An 18,630-nucleotide genomic window follows, 5' to 3' on the forward strand; every position below is an offset into this window, starting at 1 on the left:
AATTGTGTGGCTAATAAATCAAAATTTAACTAAAACCCAAATCTTCTTGAATAGAAAACTCGCTCTTTTATACTCAGTTTAGTCCCTTATGGGACTCTTATGGTTTATACATATGGTTCAGTGATATTGTGAGATCTTAATTTTCGTTCATTTTGCGAGTGACGGCACTTGCCAGATCTTGAAGCCTATGTGTCATTCTGAGTGACCACCATATTATTGTTCCACATTGAAATGACAAGTGATTCTTCTTTCATAAATAATATTATACCATCCAAAACTCTTATGGTTTATACATATGTTCATTTTGCGAATGACGGCACTTGCCAGATCTTGAAGCATAAGTGTCCAGGGGTTTCAATAAGCACCGACGACCGACGAAACGTGTCGGCTACATTGCTCAGAGAAGTTGGCTACTTTTTCCCCCGAAGAAGAAGCCACTAGTTTGAATAATGTCATGGGCAAAAAACGCAGAAGTGTATGTAACTTATAGTGTAATTATCATTGTTCATTGCTTTCAGGAGTTAATTGTGTGGCTAATAAATCAAAATTTGACTAAAACCCAAATCTTCTTGAATAGAAAACTCGCTCTTTTATACTCAGTTTAGTCCCCTTAACGCTGGAAATCGCTTATTAGGGCTTTGCAATTTAAGATTTTCTGAGGGAGCATTCCCCCAGGCACCCCTTGAAAATGTGGACTGTTGATACAGTCGGTTACTCTATTCAAATCTGCTGATTACTTCAATTTTTATTGAAACCCCTGAGTGTCATTCCAAGTGACCACTGTATTAGTGTTCCACATGTTAAATGACAATACCTCATTATTTATACCTTTTTGTACAGCTCAATGATGTTGAGGGATCTTTGTTAGTTCATTTTGCGAGTAAATGCTTTTGCTTTATCGTGCCAGATAACCACAATTAATTAATTATTGTTCTAAGCAACATGTGGGTTGCCTCAATAACGTTTCTCAGGTTCTGACCGGTTTTACGGTTTATGTGTACAGTTGAGTCATGGCTGTGCTCTATTAGAGCCTGGTGACCTGTGAGACACTATCAGTTCTGCTCTTGAATAACAGGGGAATAAATTTTTTTCAGTTTTTATTTACACTTAAAAGAGTGTTAATGAAACAAATGCAGATTCAACTGAAAGAGGCATTTCTGCTCTCTACTTTAACACCTGTTCCAAAAAACATATATATTTAATGAAAAAGTTAGTAGGAATAAAATGCAGGGAGAAATTTTTCTCACAAATATCCTCAAACTATTCCTTTGCTTAACCCATTCGCTCCTAGAGATTTTGCCGAAAAACGCGTTTTGAAGCTAGTCGAGTGGTTTTCTGGTCACTGTCGTGCTATAAAGAGCTAAAACTTACCACAAACTGGTTTACAGGTCGAACACTTCGCGGTCTTCCGATCCAGATGCAAAATATCAGCTTGCGAAGTTCGGGCATGCGCAGAAAGCAAAATTTCGACAGTTTTTGGGTTTAAAAGTGACACAGCAGTCTTGACTTTTACTTTTCGCTTTCTCTCCTCCCTTCTTTTTTTGCTTTTCTTGCCTCATTTTTTTTTTCTCTTGCTGGGCATTTAGTAGGCTTGATTTTGGTGGGAAGAGTTTTTAGGAAAGCTTTTAGGATCTTAGGATTAGGCGAAAGGAAAGGTAGGTGGGTAATGGGACAAGATTTTCATGGAGATTTTCAGGTCAATGTCACGTGGTTTTTTGCTTGTTTCTCCGGTGTCCTTGACTGAATTGTGCTCATTCTGGTATGGTTTGAAAGATCTCTTCACTCTGCACAAGTTAGTGAAGAAAGTTGTCCTTGACCGTTAAAACTGATGACGTCACAATGGGTAGAAAGGACCTGGATCCGCACGGGCGGTTACGGGCGGTTCAGGGGCGAATGGGTTAAGAGAGTGTTTTCAGCTTTTGGCATTGTGTCATGGTTCTGCAACCCAATCATTTACACTCAGTATGAGCAGTACATGCTTGTTTACCAACTGTGGGTTACTTGTTGGCTGCTAAATCATGGCTCTTCATTTTTCTTTCAGAAAAAAAAAAATTAAAGGGCCAATATGCTCTGAGGGAGTCAACTACAGTGTAGCATCAGTTAGTCAGACAAGGACAAGTACCTTTTTTTTTATACATGTATGTCTGTTGCATATATGTCATCAGAGAAGTCTTTGTCTGAAACGGTTGTATCAGAGTGGCATGAAGGTAATTCTTCTGGTTCAGATGAGGACCTCCCAAACAGGGAAAATCTCTGTGTGAGGCCACTTTCCTGGCAGAGCATTGAGGTTAATGGTTTAATGGCCCAGTTGGACCGCAAAGTTGCATGGTGTCAAAGCCAATGAAGTGAAAATAATGGTAATAGATAGCACACAGTGAGACCAGCATCAAGCCAAGGAGCACCAGATGATGCTCCTGAGTTTGCTCTGGCACCCACCACTTACAATAGAAAAAGGAACTTGATCATAAGCATAACACAGATAATTTTTTGAAGAACATTCAGAAAAGAAGAAGACATTTTGGATAATAATGTACAAAATAGTAATAACACTCAAGTTGAAGTTGACATGCATCATGATTCAGTTCCTATTCAGTTAAGTTCCTGTAATCATATTTACTCAGTAGACAATTGCACAATTTTTTGAGTTTTGATGAAGACCTACAATGTAGTAAGTGAATATCCTTTTACACCCATGGGAAGGAACCACGTTAAAACTAGGTAAATTACCAAATCTCAAAGTGATTTGCCACAATCCAATGAAGATCTTGCCTGTGTTGCAGACACTCTAAACCTTCTGTATAGAGCATGCCATCTGAGAATTAGTGCACAATATCATGTTTGAATCCCACAAAGTCACAAAGACATGCATGTATGTCAGCGTTTTGTGATTGGCTAGCTTCTTACGCTGTTTGTGATTAGTCCGATTTGAAATGAAGTGTTGACACAAAGTCACATAATCTCAATGGCCTTTGTATGGTACTGTGGAGCCACAAACTTGCCCTTACCAGACAAATGTCAGCAAAATTTGCCATGTTTGCAGAGCTGTCTTTGTTAGTTGGCACCAAATCACTCTGTAACTAGGCAACTTTATTGAATTTTAAAAACCTTCCTTCTAGTAGCCTGTAAATGCAGCTGTATTTTCAGTCGTCGTGTCCATTCACCCAACATATGTAATTGGAGATACATCTGCATCCACTTTCCGCAGTGGTGACAGATCCTAGGGCTACCCTAAGCACTGCCTTAAAAAGTGCCACTCCGAGGACTAAATCTAGCCAATACATGCCATGGTAGAGTAATTACTGGACTCCAAATGCCGTGATCCTATTTTGTTCTTGGCATATTTTATGAAAAAAGAGTGCAGTTATGTTTTATGCAACAACAAAAAAATACCGTGTGTTATAACAGTTTTTTGATAAGCATGGCTGAAATATTAATCACCTGCATGCCAATAATAATAATGGCAATGATGAATTAAAGAAGTTCTACAGAGCTTTCATAGTGTATAGATTGTGTTTGGATAATTTGGATATTTAATCAGTCCAATACTGCAAGCAAAACAGCTGATCATGTGAATCAGAAAAAAATTGCTCAAATTTTTAGCAAATAATTTGATTTTAGTTAAAAAAAAATAAATGTAATAAATTATTTATGGCCATATAATAATACAAGAATTTCACCAAATCATATTATTTACAGTGATTTAATAATAATAATAATAATAATAATACAAGTATTTAACCAAATCAGAGGATAGCAGATTTGCTTTCATAACTTGAAAAGCTTTTGGCTACCTATAGGATGAAAGTAAAATTGGGGTGTCATTTCATGCCTGTTTTAGAAGTTTAGCAGTAAATGAAGCACCTGTAAAATAAAATACATGTACATGCTAAAAAGGTGACAAAATTAACCTTATAAGTGTTTACTGCTGGGTAAAAATATATCGAAGTTGTACCCAAATCATAGAAATGCACAGAGCTTTCGAATAGTAACACATTTTATTTACAAGAAATATTTTTTTATAACTGATTTGGTTAAAAATGAATCATACAGATGTATCTCCCCTTGGGGTCAGTGAATAGCACTAGATATTATTCACTGTCTATTTTGGGTAGTGGATAATATTTATCAGATGAAAACAAGTTCTTATAAATAATTATTACAGGAGTATCGCTTATCATAATAATTTGAGGCTAATTTTATTTCCTGTGGTTGATGTTCTGTCCATTAGTAAGGATGTCACATCTATACTGGGAGTGATGTGTACGTGTTGTCATCGTACAACCATTTGCCAATAGTATCAATTGAAATCTATAAAGAGTATATTTGAAGCATACCACTCAAATGGAGTTACGTTTTACCTGTACCAACCTTAGATAATTATGAACCAGCTAGTGTTGACTTGTACTTTCAAACCCAATGTACATTCTTATACGTGTATGAGCTTAGTTAGTTTCACATTGTATGTGCTTTTTATTTAAAGGCATATATTTTGTGGTACATGCAGTGCCCCGTAGAGGCAAATGGAACTTTCTTTTAACTTATCTTACTTTTTATTGTTCAGTGTATATTAAAGATAATAAAGTCATTTTATTCTTGAAATTTTGTTTGGTGTCTAAATTGTTTGTCAGTCATTTATGGTACCAAATAAAAATAAGAAACATGTGGATAGTGATGTCTTGATCAAATTTGCTATCTTGAGCGAAAGTGTAAAAAAGTGATATTTTAATCAACTTTGTTTACCTTACTTTAAGTATGGAAAACTGCTATCATGGCAATATTTGCCATCCTGAGCAAAGATACAGAAGAACTGATATTTGATCAACTTTGCTACAATGGGGAAAAGTATGGGAAACTACTGTTTTGATCATATCTGCCATCCTGAGCAAAATTGAGAATAAAGTGGTATTTGGCCAAATTTGCTACCCTGAGCAAAACAGTGGCAAACGACTATTTTGATCATATTTGCCACACTGAGCAAAGATACGGAAGAAGTGATAATTTGTCCTCATTTACTACACTGGGCGAAACAAGTTTTACTATCCTAGGCAAAACTGTTGAAAATTGAGTTTTGGTCACTTTTGCTACATTGAGCAAAAATGTGGGAAATTACTACTTTGACCGAGTTTGCTATAGAGAGCAAAAGCGTTCAAAAATTCATCTTCGATCGCTTTTGCCCATTTGGGCAAAAACCTGACAAATGTCAGTTTTGCTATCAAGTTTGACACCCCTGTAAATGCCTTGATAAAATAAAGGTTATCCTTGTTTTTACACACGGGGCAAATTTGAGGCAAATTCGGCATTTACCACCTTTGCCACTAATGCAAAATTATGGCAAAGTTGGTCCTACGACATGAGGCAAAATTGAGCAAAATTAAGCAAATGTGGCATTTGCAGATGATTTGCTCCAAATTTGCTATAGAGGTAAATCCGTTTTTTCGTCCAGTGTGAGTCTCTAGACAGCCAAGTCCAAGGAGCAACTACTCACCCTCCCCACCCATGAAGCTTATGACTAGTCAATCACTTCCCCCAAGCTCTGCTAGTAGTGTTATGATTATGAGTCACAGCATTGATTTGGCTGGTTTAGCTCACAGGAAAAATTCTCTGACTAATTGCACTGCTTTCAGACATGAAACTCCAATCGAAGTGACAAAATCTCCCCTCCCTGCCCCCCTGTTTTTCGCACCAAACAAGTCAGCCACCCACCCACGGATAAGTCTGGGCCTAGGCTCTCTGCTGACACCTAGCAAGCCCCCGTTTTTTTTTTTTCGGCTACACCGGCTTGAACACGGGAGATGCCCGTGTTCAAGAGAAAAATTAGCGGGCACCTTTTAGCAAAATCACACCGATATATATTGAACATTTTTCAATTAACAGTGCGAATTAACAGGCCTGTCAACCGTATTACCTAATTGTTGCAAATAGAAGTTGCTGCTTTGTTTTGTTTTGGCTCTTTCGTGGCCTTAAAATTATATTTTTTTAGTGTTACTTTGACCAGACGTGCCTTTTGCTCCAACATTTTTAAAAAACCTTAGCAAAACCACTTAAGATTGATTTTCAGGCCCAACTTAGGCAAAATGTGTTATTGACATGGATAGTCGTTGAAGGTTAAAATAAAATGGAAAAAGAACTATCGCAAAATTGAAAACACAACCAAGACAAATTGAACAATTGAATATTACCGTCTGCTTTCATCACGTAAAAGAATGATGTAAATAACGTACTTCAGTTTGTGAATCAGCTTGACAATCAGTATGTAAAACAGTTGAGCAGCTTTGGCCCATTACCGATCTGTTAAATGAGTTTGATGTTAATAAAAGACGTATCCGGTTTTCATTACAAAATTGCTTGCCATGATTAGTATTTTTGACAAAAACAAATGCTCTGGTGAATTGCACTGTCCAGGATCATCCACGTGACGCAGTGTACTTATCTGTTCAATCGATCGTATAGTGATGGATAAATTCAGAGTGGAACCATTTACTTACAACGCCTAAGGCGGAAAGGAAGGGTTTAAAGGAGATTTTTAAAGTTTCTTTGTGAACAGGAATTTTGTAATAACAGACCGCAGTTTGGCTAGCACTCTGATATACAGAACTATCTAATTGCACTATCGTTGTCATACAAAGAAGCCAAAACATTTTTTTTTTTTTTTTCATCAAAGGCCCGCTAAAGCCAGGGTTGAAACCTGCCTTTCAAGTCATCGGCAGTGGAGAAGGACGAGCATCAGACTACTCCAATGTAAGAACTAAATATTAATGATCCTCTACGTAAATACTATGGTGAAACATTTTGAATTTTTGCCCTGTAAGACCCTGTAAGCCTTGTTCATAGGACACCTATACTTATACACGTTTACGGCGGAAAACGTCTAAAGGTTATGTTTATGCTCGTTTAATACATCATCCGTCATCATCCGTCTAAAACGCGAAATACAAATGATATATTTTCTTATATCTTGGGCTAACATAAATAAAAGAAGTTCTGAGACATTTTCATTCTCTGTGTGGGTACCTGAAGAGGTCGATTTCGTCGTGAATCTTCCATCAAAGCGTCGGTTTTTCAGGCGACTGAAATCGTCACATATCAAGAATTGTTTTGAGTCCGGCGAGCTCAGCGCAACTAGAATGACGACGGAAACGAGCAAAGACAAAAACTCTGAACGAGCAGCACACTTTTTGGCAGGTTTCTTTGCTGTTATTTTCCGACTAACGTTCAGTGTGAAAGTTGATTGAAACGGCAATTCGATCTTAATTCGCTTTAACCTCTAATATCGTCACGATCGTCGCGACTTCGATTTCGTCGGAAACACCCATACAGCTCTTATTTGGAAACTGAACTTAAACACGGCTTCAGCAAGAAGATTATTCAGGAAAAGCCAAAAAATTTAATCTTAAAGGAAGTGAATACTGATTTTACTGCCGTCATTGAAAGTAATGTACAAGAGAGGTACTGATTTATTGTTGGTAAAATCATTCAAACTTCCGACTACAGCTGCGAATTGAGGCCAAAGTATAACTAAATAAATCGCGTCACAACAACTTACTTTTACATTAGAACAGCCCCATATACATTAATGTCTTGTGTCCATTATCTCTAGTGATAGTAATGGAATACGCGGAAACTGTGACGTCAAAAAATAAAAGGCAATCGTTGTTCACGTCAGGAATGTTTGCTGCGTGTACCATTCCAAAAACCTTTAATTCGTTTCAGACTGATTTCTTTTCTTTCATTGAAGTATTTGAAAGCAGTTTAGATCATAAAATATGTCAAATAAATTATGGCTTTGACATATTGAAGAGGCCACGTGTAAGTAGACATTAGACATTGAAACCAAAAACAAAGTCTACAATGTAAGCTTACGTCCATTTTGAAGGATAATTTTTTTGGCAGTTTAGTCAAATTATTCTGGTAAAAAATGCTGTTTTCCAAAAAAAAAAGAAAGAAAGAAAAACACCTTTTTGAAAGGTAACGTGTGACGCCTAATTTTGGCGTTTTTTTTAACTGATTTTGCGGATCGCCAGTGCTCTTGTATTTCGCGAGATATAATTTTGTGATTGCTCTCATTTGTTTTGTTATTGTTTTTTTTTTGCGATTCTTAGCTTTCTGGTCGCAGTCTAAAGCCTCTGTAACTGAATGTGTATAAATTCTTACAGAGAAAAATTAATTGCCGAATACTTTTGATTTTAAATAGAAATGATGATTATTACGAGGCTCCTCTCTTAATACGGAGGATTAAAAATTTTAAGAGATATATTTTTTGGGCAGAACACTCAGTTCACTATGATCTCTCGATGTCTTTGCGCACAGGGATAATGAACAGCTTTTTAAGCAAAGTTACTTTTAAGACAAGCAAAAGGGTAATGAAAGCATTTAAAGTTATTTTTTAAGCCCTTGATGTTTTTTACAACACAAGGTAGCAGTTAGTCTCCTTCGCAGCCGTTATTAGGGTCGTCACTCGTCACGCAACGCTCCTCCCCACTAACTAGTGGGGAGAAGCGTTGCGTGACGAGTGACGACCCTAATAACGGCTGCGAAGGAGACTAGGTAGCAGTAGGTATATGAAACTCACCTCCGAAATCATAGTGGGAGCCAAGCATTTTCGTTAAACGTCAAATAACGCCCATCATGCAGGAAACAAGTGTTGTATAAAATACGTTCCATTTAGTAACACGTGACCCGATAATCCCTCGAAATAAAGTGGCTGTAAGTCTGGTGTACCACAAATGTTCCTCATACCGATGTGATTTAATTGATGAATTGATCATTTTAATAATTTTCAGTTGTGAAATCACTAACATTTCAGTTTATTCATTACAGGGATTAGCCGTCCAAAACAAAGAACTTCACATCGAACGACAGTCTACTTTACAAAGACTATACTTCACTTTTATGATTGACAAACAGAACACAGTTCACCCTCTTAATCCAACGTCGCCGATTTGCGATTCATGGCATCCTACGAAGTCAAGCAAAATCTTTTTTTAGGAGTCGGTACAATCCTGAATACACTTGTAACTGCCCTGGTTAACCTGGTCGCGGCTTATTACCTTCTTATTTACAAGAAATCAACATTCTCTCGAAAGCAATACAATAACTTCCTTATGGGTCTGCAAGCGATCATGGGAATTTTTCTCGCTCTTACCGGCTACACCTGGACAGCGGTTGCCCACTTGGCTGGTGAGTGGCCGGCGGAAAATCTCGGCTGTTCATTGGCCAGTTTTTGTTTGCTGTTCTTCGGTACCATGATGGTCATGGTAACACTCGTCATGTCTGCCGAACGATTTATAGCCATGTGCGTGCCGTTTTACTACCAACAACTTATAAACCTTCGAAAAATTAGGATAGCGGTTGGGTATATTTTTGTACATTCTGCAGCACTAGCTATCCTGCCTCTCTTGTTAAAGAGCGTCGAACTGACAAAACATCCCATAGCAGTATGCTTGTACTCGCTTAACTCCAAGAGCAATGGCGAAGTAATCGTTGTACACGCCTTCATTTGCAACTTCTCGCTGTCCATTCTACTTATGCTTGTAATGAACGTTGCAGTGCTTAAAGCTTTGAAGAAAATGAATTTGTGCGTTGGAACTGGGGTTCTTACACAGGTTGCAGGTGATCGCGAGGCCATAATACTCTCTAACCTAACCGGAATTATGGCTCTATCCTATAGCTTGGCTTGGGTTCCAACTTTGGTAAGAAAAAACAGTTTGTATAAGTTAATCTTTAAACGAAGATTGAAAGCAGGCCGGGAAAATCTGGGTGGAGGCTATGCCAGGAGTGAGGACTGGGATTTAGGTCACCAAGCCCTCTCGGCCAACCGCTCGATCCGGTACAAAGTTCGAAGTGCGTGAACGACTTTTTCCAGTTCAGTGCCGTTGCTGTTTATACTATACCGGATAGACTGGCGTGTCGGCATGAAAAACTATCCGGTATAGTCTGACACTAACATAACCTCAGTCAAGCCAGATTAGGTGTATATCCATAAACTGAATATGAAATTAAAACTCTTGTTTGGATCCAGAGTTATTTAAAGGAGCTGCGTCACGAAATTCAGCCAAATTAGGAAATTACAAAATGCCCGTTAAATTAAAGGAAATATAAAATAACTGCCTAAAACTTTAAAGGAAGGTTAAAATAACATAACAGAAACAACAGATGCCACGGATGGGCAAAACTGAAGAAGACTGAAACGGATTGAAATTAGGGTTTTTGAAAACTGTTTAGCCCACAGGCAGCCCAAGCGCACTATTTGTGGGATCGGGCTTCAGAGGTCATTTGGTCGGAATAGTTAGAATTATTAGCGTATTATCTGATGCCAAATAAATGCAAAAAGTCTTAAAGATATGAAGCCTTCTTGTTTGTCTATCTGTACTAGTAGCCTTTAAGATAACGAAAATCGATATTTCTTTGATTACTACATGTGATTCGGGCCCTTATTGTTCGAATTTTATCACACGTATTCGAATCTACAACGCTAAGAAAAAAAAAATCATGCTCACGCGAAATATTGATTCAAAAAGCTCCCTTACCTTTAGTTCATAGCCACTCTGTGTCCTACGGTCGGTTTAAACGCCGTTTAGTCGACTTTCTTTCCATCGAATACTGTATAGTGTATTATAGTGTTCAGTATTCGATGGAAAGAAAGTCGACTAAACGGCGTTTAAACCGACCGTAGGACACAGAGTGGCTATGAACTAAAGGTAAGGGAGCTTTTTGAATCAATATTTCGCGTGAGCATGATTTTTTTTTTCTTAGCGTTGTAGATTCGAATACGTGTGATAAAATTCGAACAATAAGGGCCCGAATCACATGTAATAATCAAAGAAATATCGATTTTCGTTATCTTAAAGGCTACTAGTACAGATAGACAAACAGGAAGGCTTCATATCTTTAAGACTTTTTGCATTTATTTGGCATCAGATAATACACTAATAATTCTAACTATTCCGACCAAATGACCTCTGAAGCCCGATCCCACAAATAGTGCGCTTGGGCTGCCTGTGTTTAGCCCAGCAGTTTTGAAAGTTGATCCCTGCTGCTTGCAAGTTCAAAAATAATGTTCAGGAGACATATTTGTTTGTCTAGGATCTCTGATTTTGTCATTTACCTGTAATTTTTTTCCTTACTTTAAGTTCCATAGCGATTGAGGGCGAGTAATTGGCAAAATTAAACAAAATGAACTGGACTACCATGACACAGCCCCTTTAATGCACAGGCAAACAAGCAAAGGAACTCCCTAAAATGACTGGCATTTCCTTAAAGGGCTTCTCAAACCAAGTTGAAACTTAGACTTGTCGTAACAATAAGTCATATCATTTCTATCTTTTTATCATAACAATAAGAATGACATTAATATTTCATTGATTTTGTGTTAAAAGAGGGCCACAATTTTGTAAGTTCAAATTATATCTGTCAAATGTTACCCTCTCAATAAAGTCTCCACTCCTAACTCGTGTAGTCTAGGAGAACGACTGCAAAATGGGGCCTTTTCAGAAATGAGCGTAAGAGATAAAAGCAAAAACCATGTGCCTTTGTCCCTGACATATCATCGCTCTTGTCGCGAAAAGCCAGCGTGGCGCGCACTTAAGTCTGGGTAAATGTGGGTAGGCCCCAAAGAGACGTGGTACACTTTCCCTTGTTTTTTACAAAGGGGCTAAGCAACGACGACAATAGTGAAAACGTCACTTGGAAAATGAATTCACAATGTTTCTAAAATAACTGCTCTTATTCCACGTCATTCAAATGTTGGTGAATTATTCTGGGATTGAATTCTAAAGGACTGTATCCAACATTCAAAAAAGAATATTATTAGAAAAACATGCAGAGTTGTTGTTTTGCTTATCTAAACCTATTGTTTTTTGCCGTTGTTGTCGATGCCGTCGTCGTTGAGTTGATTAAGCTCACTAACATCACTAGTCTCCCTCGCAGGCGGTTTTTGGATGTCACGGAGCGTTGCGTGACATCTAAAAAACGGCTGCGAGGGAGACTATAACATCACATGATTGACAACATCTCTCTTCTTTCGCCAGGCTCGAGTGATGCTCATTTATCACGCAAATTGGCGCAGTATATACTTCGACTTGTTCGCGTTTGGTTTGTCAACCGTTGATCCATTTGTGCATCCAATCACCTGTATATTAGTAAGCCGGCGATACAGAGCAGGATATGCGGACGCCTTTAAAGATATCGTGTCGAGAATTCGTGGATGGATTTGCAGCTTCAAGCCTCGAACGAGAGTGGATCCACTTGATTATACACCCAGTGTTTCAAACACCTATAACAGTGGTCTGATTCACTTTACCTAGCAACATGAGTCACGTGTGAATTTAAGAAACAACTGTGATCATTCTGCGCAGTGTGCAACACCCAAGGCGCATGCGAGTGTTTTAAGACTTGATGTAATTCAAGAAACTTAGATAAAAGGACAGCTTTTCGTGTGGACAAGAAAAGCTATTCGGTATAGTATGAACATCTATTCGATAAGTGACGCTCAACTTTAGAGATCGGCGCAGCTTCGCACCGTTACAGAAATCGCGACGAAATCACCGTTCTCATGTGTGAACAGAAGTCCTATCCTGTATGGTTTTCGTGCAGGCGGAAGAACTCTCTGTTTAAACTCGAAATTGCGAGAAGCGCAGGGTCTCACTCGAGAGTGCGAGCAATTTCAGTCTCGCGGCTCAACTTAATGCTCGCGGAGGAATCTTTTGCACTTGAACGGAGTACTAGTTCACAGGTAGCAGTATATTCCTTATAACTTGATAGGGATTACAAAAGAATTGCCAAAGCAACGCAAACGCTTTCAAAGACTTGAATGAGAATACTTGCAGACACCAGTGACAAGCTATGAACAAAAACATGTTACGATGTCACGTGATCTAAACTGTGATCAGTTCGCGGTAATCTTAGCTCCCCCTAGAGGAAGGTTAACTCCATGGATCAATCTTGGTAATTTCATGTTGCTAATACCATACTACTGAAACAAGCCTCTCTTTTTTGACAAACACATGTTAATCTCAAGGCAAAGTTATAGGAACGTTACTACATTATAGGAAAACACTCTTCGTTTTGCTTTGACTTCTGCAGAAGTTTTAACAGGATTTACAAGTAACTGTTTGCAGTGTTTGTTTAGAAAAATGCCGCTAAAAAAAAGTCAAACCTCTGTGTTCATTAGTCTAATTTTCCTGCCAAAACGTTCCTGACAAGTGAGTTGAATTCATCAGCATAGCGAAGGTGGATATTATGCCTTCCTTCTGGCATTAGATGAAGCTTAGATCCTCTGATATTAGCATGTAAAAACTCAGGATGAAAATCTGGAACCAAGGGATCTTTCTGGCCGTGCACCGCTAGCGTGGGGCAAGTAATACTCTTAACATCGCTTACACAAATGTCCCCTCCCCTGTTAGTATAGTATTGGCTTAGACCATCAATTCATGCACTGTGCATCTCTTGAAGACCTTCTTTGCCATATAATGCTAAAATAAACATGCAAGTAAATAGGTTACAGGCCAGGTAGACCAGCTGAAGGACATGGAGGGGAATCTACTTATAACTGACCCTGAAATCAGAGCAATCAAGAACATTGCTTTAGTACTCCTGCAAGATGGAATCTATTACAGGAGGAAAGGGGAGAACAGCTCTCCACAACTAACGGTTGAGAGGACCAAAAACATTTGAAAGGAATTACTGTAAAATTCTGAAAATAAGCCCCGGGAGTTATATTTTTGAAAGGCCCTTTTTGAGAGGCTTATCTACGGAGCGAAATTTGGGTTTCAAAATCGGTCAGTATAAAACACGGACTGCGGACTGCGGACTGCGGACTGCGGACCACGGACTGTGGACCGGGTATAAAACATGAACTAGGTATAAAATGCAGACTACGGACTGAGTATAAAACACGGACTAGGTATAAAACGCGGACTGCGTACTATGTATATAAAAACAGCCTTAGAAAGGTAAAACTGAGAGAAACGGAAAGCGGGCTTGCATAAAACGGTAGTTCCAGCTCCTTGCCTTACACAAAAACATTCCGTAAGCCGGTCACGCAGTCTATATTCTCCTCATGTTGAGAAGGAAAGCATGCTGCACGGACAAGGAAGGTTAGGGACGGACCATTAGAAAACTTATGGGGAGGGGGGGGGGCGGGCGAAGTACAAAAAAAGATATTCGCGCAAGCGAAAATTAAATGAAAAAAAATTCATGCAAGCCAATTAATCCTAAAAAATATTCATGCTATGGCCTAAAAAAAATTCATACAAGGAATTTAATAACGAAAAAAAATTCCTGCGGCTCGAAAATTCCTCTCCCCCCCCCCCCCCCCCCCCAATTACAACTTTTCTAATGGTCCGTCCCTTATGCCGCTATTCAAGGCAACTGAAATTAAACTCTGAATTTTATCAAAATAAGGAGTTAGAAGAGAACCAATCGGAGAAGCACCGAATAAAAAGAATAGTATTGGTGTTAGCCGAGTCAGAGTAAAATTCTTAAAGATGCCTCTATTCCGTTTCAAATAAAGCATTGGGAATATGAGGAAATGAAGAACTCAGACGAGAAGGTCAATATAGGGGCATTCCACGAGGTAAAAAAGCAGTATTTAGGGGGGAGGGATTACTCACCTATACGTGAATAATATCCGAAATGAATCATCCAACCCAACGTTATATTCTACGCTATGATTATGATGAGATGATTTACACCCTGCTCCAGAACCCCGGAAGGGGGTACTCCTAGGAATTTTTTGGTGGGATTATGCCCCCTGGTTCTCTAAATCCTCACCCTGTTTCAGAATAAAAAATGTCCGGTTTTCCACACCCGTTTTCAGACCTGATCTCTAAAATCCATACCCATTTCCAGACCTGGCTAATTTAGCCTGTTCCAGGCTCTCAGATAAAGAGGAGACTACCCAGTTTCCTCCCGTTTTATTTTCGCGCTTTCTCCACTCAGCGGACCCAATTATCTCGAAGCCTGGAACAGGCTAGGCCTGATTAGGCAGAGATTATATCATCATGGGCTCCTGATATTATAGATTAGAGCGTAACAGTAGATCATTCTCTCTTGAGCGCAAACAAAAAATTCTTCAAATGCATTTCAAATTCGCATATTTCCATTTCGTTCTTATTCATTTAGAATTGAAAACGATAAATACATTCGTACATGTACGCTCCCGTAGTTTCCTCGAAAACCATACCCGATTCCAAACCAAAATACTCAAAGTGTTTTCAGACCACCAAAACGGCCCATAAACCCTACCCTTTAGGGCGGCAAATACCTATATGGCTTACATAAGAGAGTAACCCCGGGTCCTGACCCCTTTCATGATTGTTAGAGACCGAGACCATGTCTAAAATGGGTGTAGAAAATAGCATTTTTGTCAGGCTCTTGATTCAGAGAACCTCCACCAAGAATTTCTATTTTATACCCAGTCCGCGGTCTGCAGTCTGCGTTTTATACCTAGTCCGTGTTTTATACCCAGTCCATATTTTCCGGTCCGCGTTTTATACCTAGTCCGTATTTTATTCCCAGTCCGCAGTCCGTAGTGCGCAGTCCGCAGTCCGTGTTTTATATTGACCGCCCTAAAAATGACCATGATATAGCTCCTTTAACATTAAAATGATAGATAGATTGATTTCAAAGTGCTAATAATCATTTTTGTCTTGAAGGTGAATTTGATCATCACAAGTGATCATGGCATGGTTGCAGTGAACAGTTCTCGAGTTATTGTTCTGGATGAATATGTACCTCAGTCCAACTTGGTATTCTCTTATTCTAAATCCCAATAGAGCAGACCATGTATTTGAGCCTTTCTTTCATATTCTACCCAAGGAGGGGATGTTAAACAAAACATACCAAAAGCTCAAAGAAATTCCACACCTTCATGCATATCTGAAACACGATATTCCTGAAGAATAGACAGTATTCGTATTCTCCGACAGTCCTGGGACGAGTAGGCCTTGATCATGAATGCGAGGCTCATGCGAGGACCTTCTCGCCAAGAGGACAAACAAATATGAGAAAACTGCGGCTGAGTTTGCCGAATTTAAGGAAAATTTTTAACATTGTAAACTTCCGAAGGGCTTACATACTTGAGAGGTCATTATTTCAAACAACAAAAGGAAGATCTGCTCATTATTACTAAGAAAAACAGCGATCCTAATCATAATTATATTGATGAGAAGAGTGCTTGGTGAGCGAGTTTATAATCTAATATAAACAGACATGTTCCCAAAATCCCCGAAGCCATTTTAATTGTAATTTTCAGTGTCCTTTAAACTTTTTGAAGAATATCGTTTATTGAAATGGACGTAATTATCGAAAGCCTGCGATATCACACTTACTTTGCGGTTGAAATTTTCTAACAGAGCCGATACAAAATCTTGAATGTGTTTTTGAAGTAAACCAAACGACTCATTCAGTGGATAATTACTTATCAGGACTGGGCTTAGCGTTCTGCACACAGTCCATGTGCATTTTCAGGAAGTTAAACCGGTTTGAACAAAGATGACTAGGTAAAGTTTATTTTTAAATTTAAGTTACATTATCTTCGATAACAACTGTGCGAAAGTACAAAACCGTGCACGCAGTTGAACACAGAGTTTGGTACAGACGATAATACTGAGCAGTTTAAGCTCCACACTACAGATACACACAAGAGAAAAAGAATAATAATAAGAAGAAAATTATATAAAAAGGATTCGTATATTGACATTTTGACACAGTAAAGCATTTTCTTGATTACTTCTTGTTTCTTCTTTTTCCACCAGCTCTTCCCACAGTTTTGTTTTTTGAAACAGATATCCCTTTAGCTTACCCGTAAGGTATCAGCTTTTAAATCTTGCAGTTTTTTGCTGATTTCTATCGTTTTGCAGCGATTCAGCCGCGACTAACTAATGTTTGTTTGTGTTTTTGCCAAAAAGTTCCCCGCTTTAGCCTCGCAATCATGCTATGAAGTCTCTCGTCCCAGGGCCGTCGAGGAATACGAATATCGTCTATTTCATTACAAGCATAATCAACGTGTGATGCCAATTTTTATCGCAGCTGACGATCAATGGGTCATCACACAAAACATGTCACAGATGGATGTTCTTGGTAACCATGGCTACAGTAACAAATATGCTGACATGCATCCCTTTTTCCTTGCACATGGACCTCTATTCAAGGAGAAGTATGTCTCTGAGCCATTTGAAAATGTCAATATATATATATATCCCCTTATGTGTCACATACTTGGTATAGAACCTGCACCAAATAATGACTGTTGAACAGTTGTTAAAATTTTCTCCAGAGCAAAACCAGGATTTCACTACGTTAATAGTGTTCTGTTTTATGTCCTTTGTGGTTTTTAGGTTTATGAGTTATGGCATTGTTTCATTCTGCGTGAAGAATCGCTGTCGAATGCGGCAATATTGACATATATATGATTTAGGAACATCAGACTTGTACGATTTATAAAAAGACAACTTTCCATTGATAAATAAAATTCAGTATTTAAAAATGGTTAATTGTTTATTAGTTGCAGGGAAAATTATATTTTAGACTTTTTTATCTGTTTTGCTCTGACAAATTTCTTACACTGGACAAAAAGCTCAAAGGACTGAGCATTTTAGCAGTCTGTAAGCTTTTGCACTGCTGGCAGCTCCCCTCTGAATGTCAGTATTAGGAGTGCAAGGGGGAGGGGGAGGGGAGTCTCACATATGAAAGGGGCAGGGATGCCGGTCGTCTCACTTAGTGGTGTAAATTTCGGATTTTGGTCTCACTTCACTAATTCTGAGCAAAACACCAGTATATTCAGTCATGAAGTTCTTGTTAGGGTTGCATGCAAAGAAATATAGAAATATATATTTAACATGTCTATTTTTAATTCGTCTTAATTCATATAAAGTTTTCTATAAAATCAATACCTCTTTTAGGGGTCCAAAAAACCTTGGACCAGGGCAACCCGCTCCTATAATATACGAGTTTCCTCGTCCTCCCCCCCCCCCCCCCCCATTAACAGGCAGATCTTTGTCAAAATGTCTTACTTCATTAGCAACATTATTATAAACAGTAAAACAAGCTACAGATAAATGCACACTACAAATTGAAAGCTCTTCAGAATGTTAGTACTGGCCACAAAAAAATATTTGAGCTTGAGTGGTTGAATTTCTTGTGAAAAACAGATGTTAAAACATGTCAAGATTTCACAAAGAATGTACGGCTAGGTGGCAACTATTGCCATCCAGCCACACAGTTTAGCAGTTTGTGAAAGTTTCTATGTTTCTTTATTTCTGGTATTTATATTAGTACTAACATGACATTACAATGAGAGGCCAAACCCAGAGGCTCAGATGGCATAGATCAGACAGATCAGGGTGCAGAGATTACAGAAAGTGCTATTACCAAATCAGTCACTTGAAAGAAACAAAGACAGGAAAAAAAAAGGGAAAAAAAGCCAATTTCTTGGCCAGTATTGAGCAAATTGGACTAATGTTCATGCTGATTATCAAAAATGTCATGAACTTTTAGTTTATGTCGTTCATTTGTTAAATGTAGCTTGACATTTAATAAACATATTGTAGGTCAAAACGAAATTTAGGTTGAAATTATATTTGAACCAAGTTTGATTTTCTATTTCCTTTTTGCCTTAACTGTAATCATTCA

General features: G+C 38.4%; 1 protein-coding gene across 1 annotated transcript; it reads left to right on the forward strand.

The window, feature by feature from the left end:
- The first annotated feature begins 8,947 nt into the window (after positions 1-8,947).
- LOC140953284 (thromboxane A2 receptor-like) lies at positions 8,948-17,400 on the forward strand. Its single transcript, XM_073402783.1, has 4 exons — positions 8,948-9,689; positions 15,654-15,746; positions 16,908-17,155; positions 17,337-17,400. Exons 1-4 carry the CDS (start codon positions 8,949-8,951, stop codon positions 17,398-17,400), a joined length of 1,146 nt encoding a protein of 381 aa, XP_073258884.1. The 5' UTR covers position 8,948.
- The last annotated feature ends 1,230 nt before the right edge of the window (positions 17,401-18,630 follow it).

Source organism: Porites lutea, chromosome 11 (genome assembly GCF_958299795.1).
Source record: "Porites lutea chromosome 11, jaPorLute2.1, whole genome shotgun sequence".
NCBI lineage: Eukaryota > Metazoa > Cnidaria > Anthozoa > Scleractinia > Poritidae > Porites > Porites lutea.

Bases quoted from the DNA above. Each gene is read 5' to 3' on its own strand.
- LOC140953284 (XM_073402783.1), top strand. From the start codon at position 8,949: ATGGCATCCTACGAAGTCAAGCAAAATCTTTTTTTAGGAGTCGGTACA. The intron at 15,747-16,907 runs GTATTCTCTTAT...TTTGCCAAAAAG, and splicing joins ATGTACCTCAGTCCAACTTG to TTCCCCGCTTTAGCCTCGCA. The intron at 17,156-17,336 runs GTATGTCTCTGA...TGTGGTTTTTAG, and splicing joins GGACCTCTATTCAAGGAGAA to GTTTATGAGTTATGGCATTG.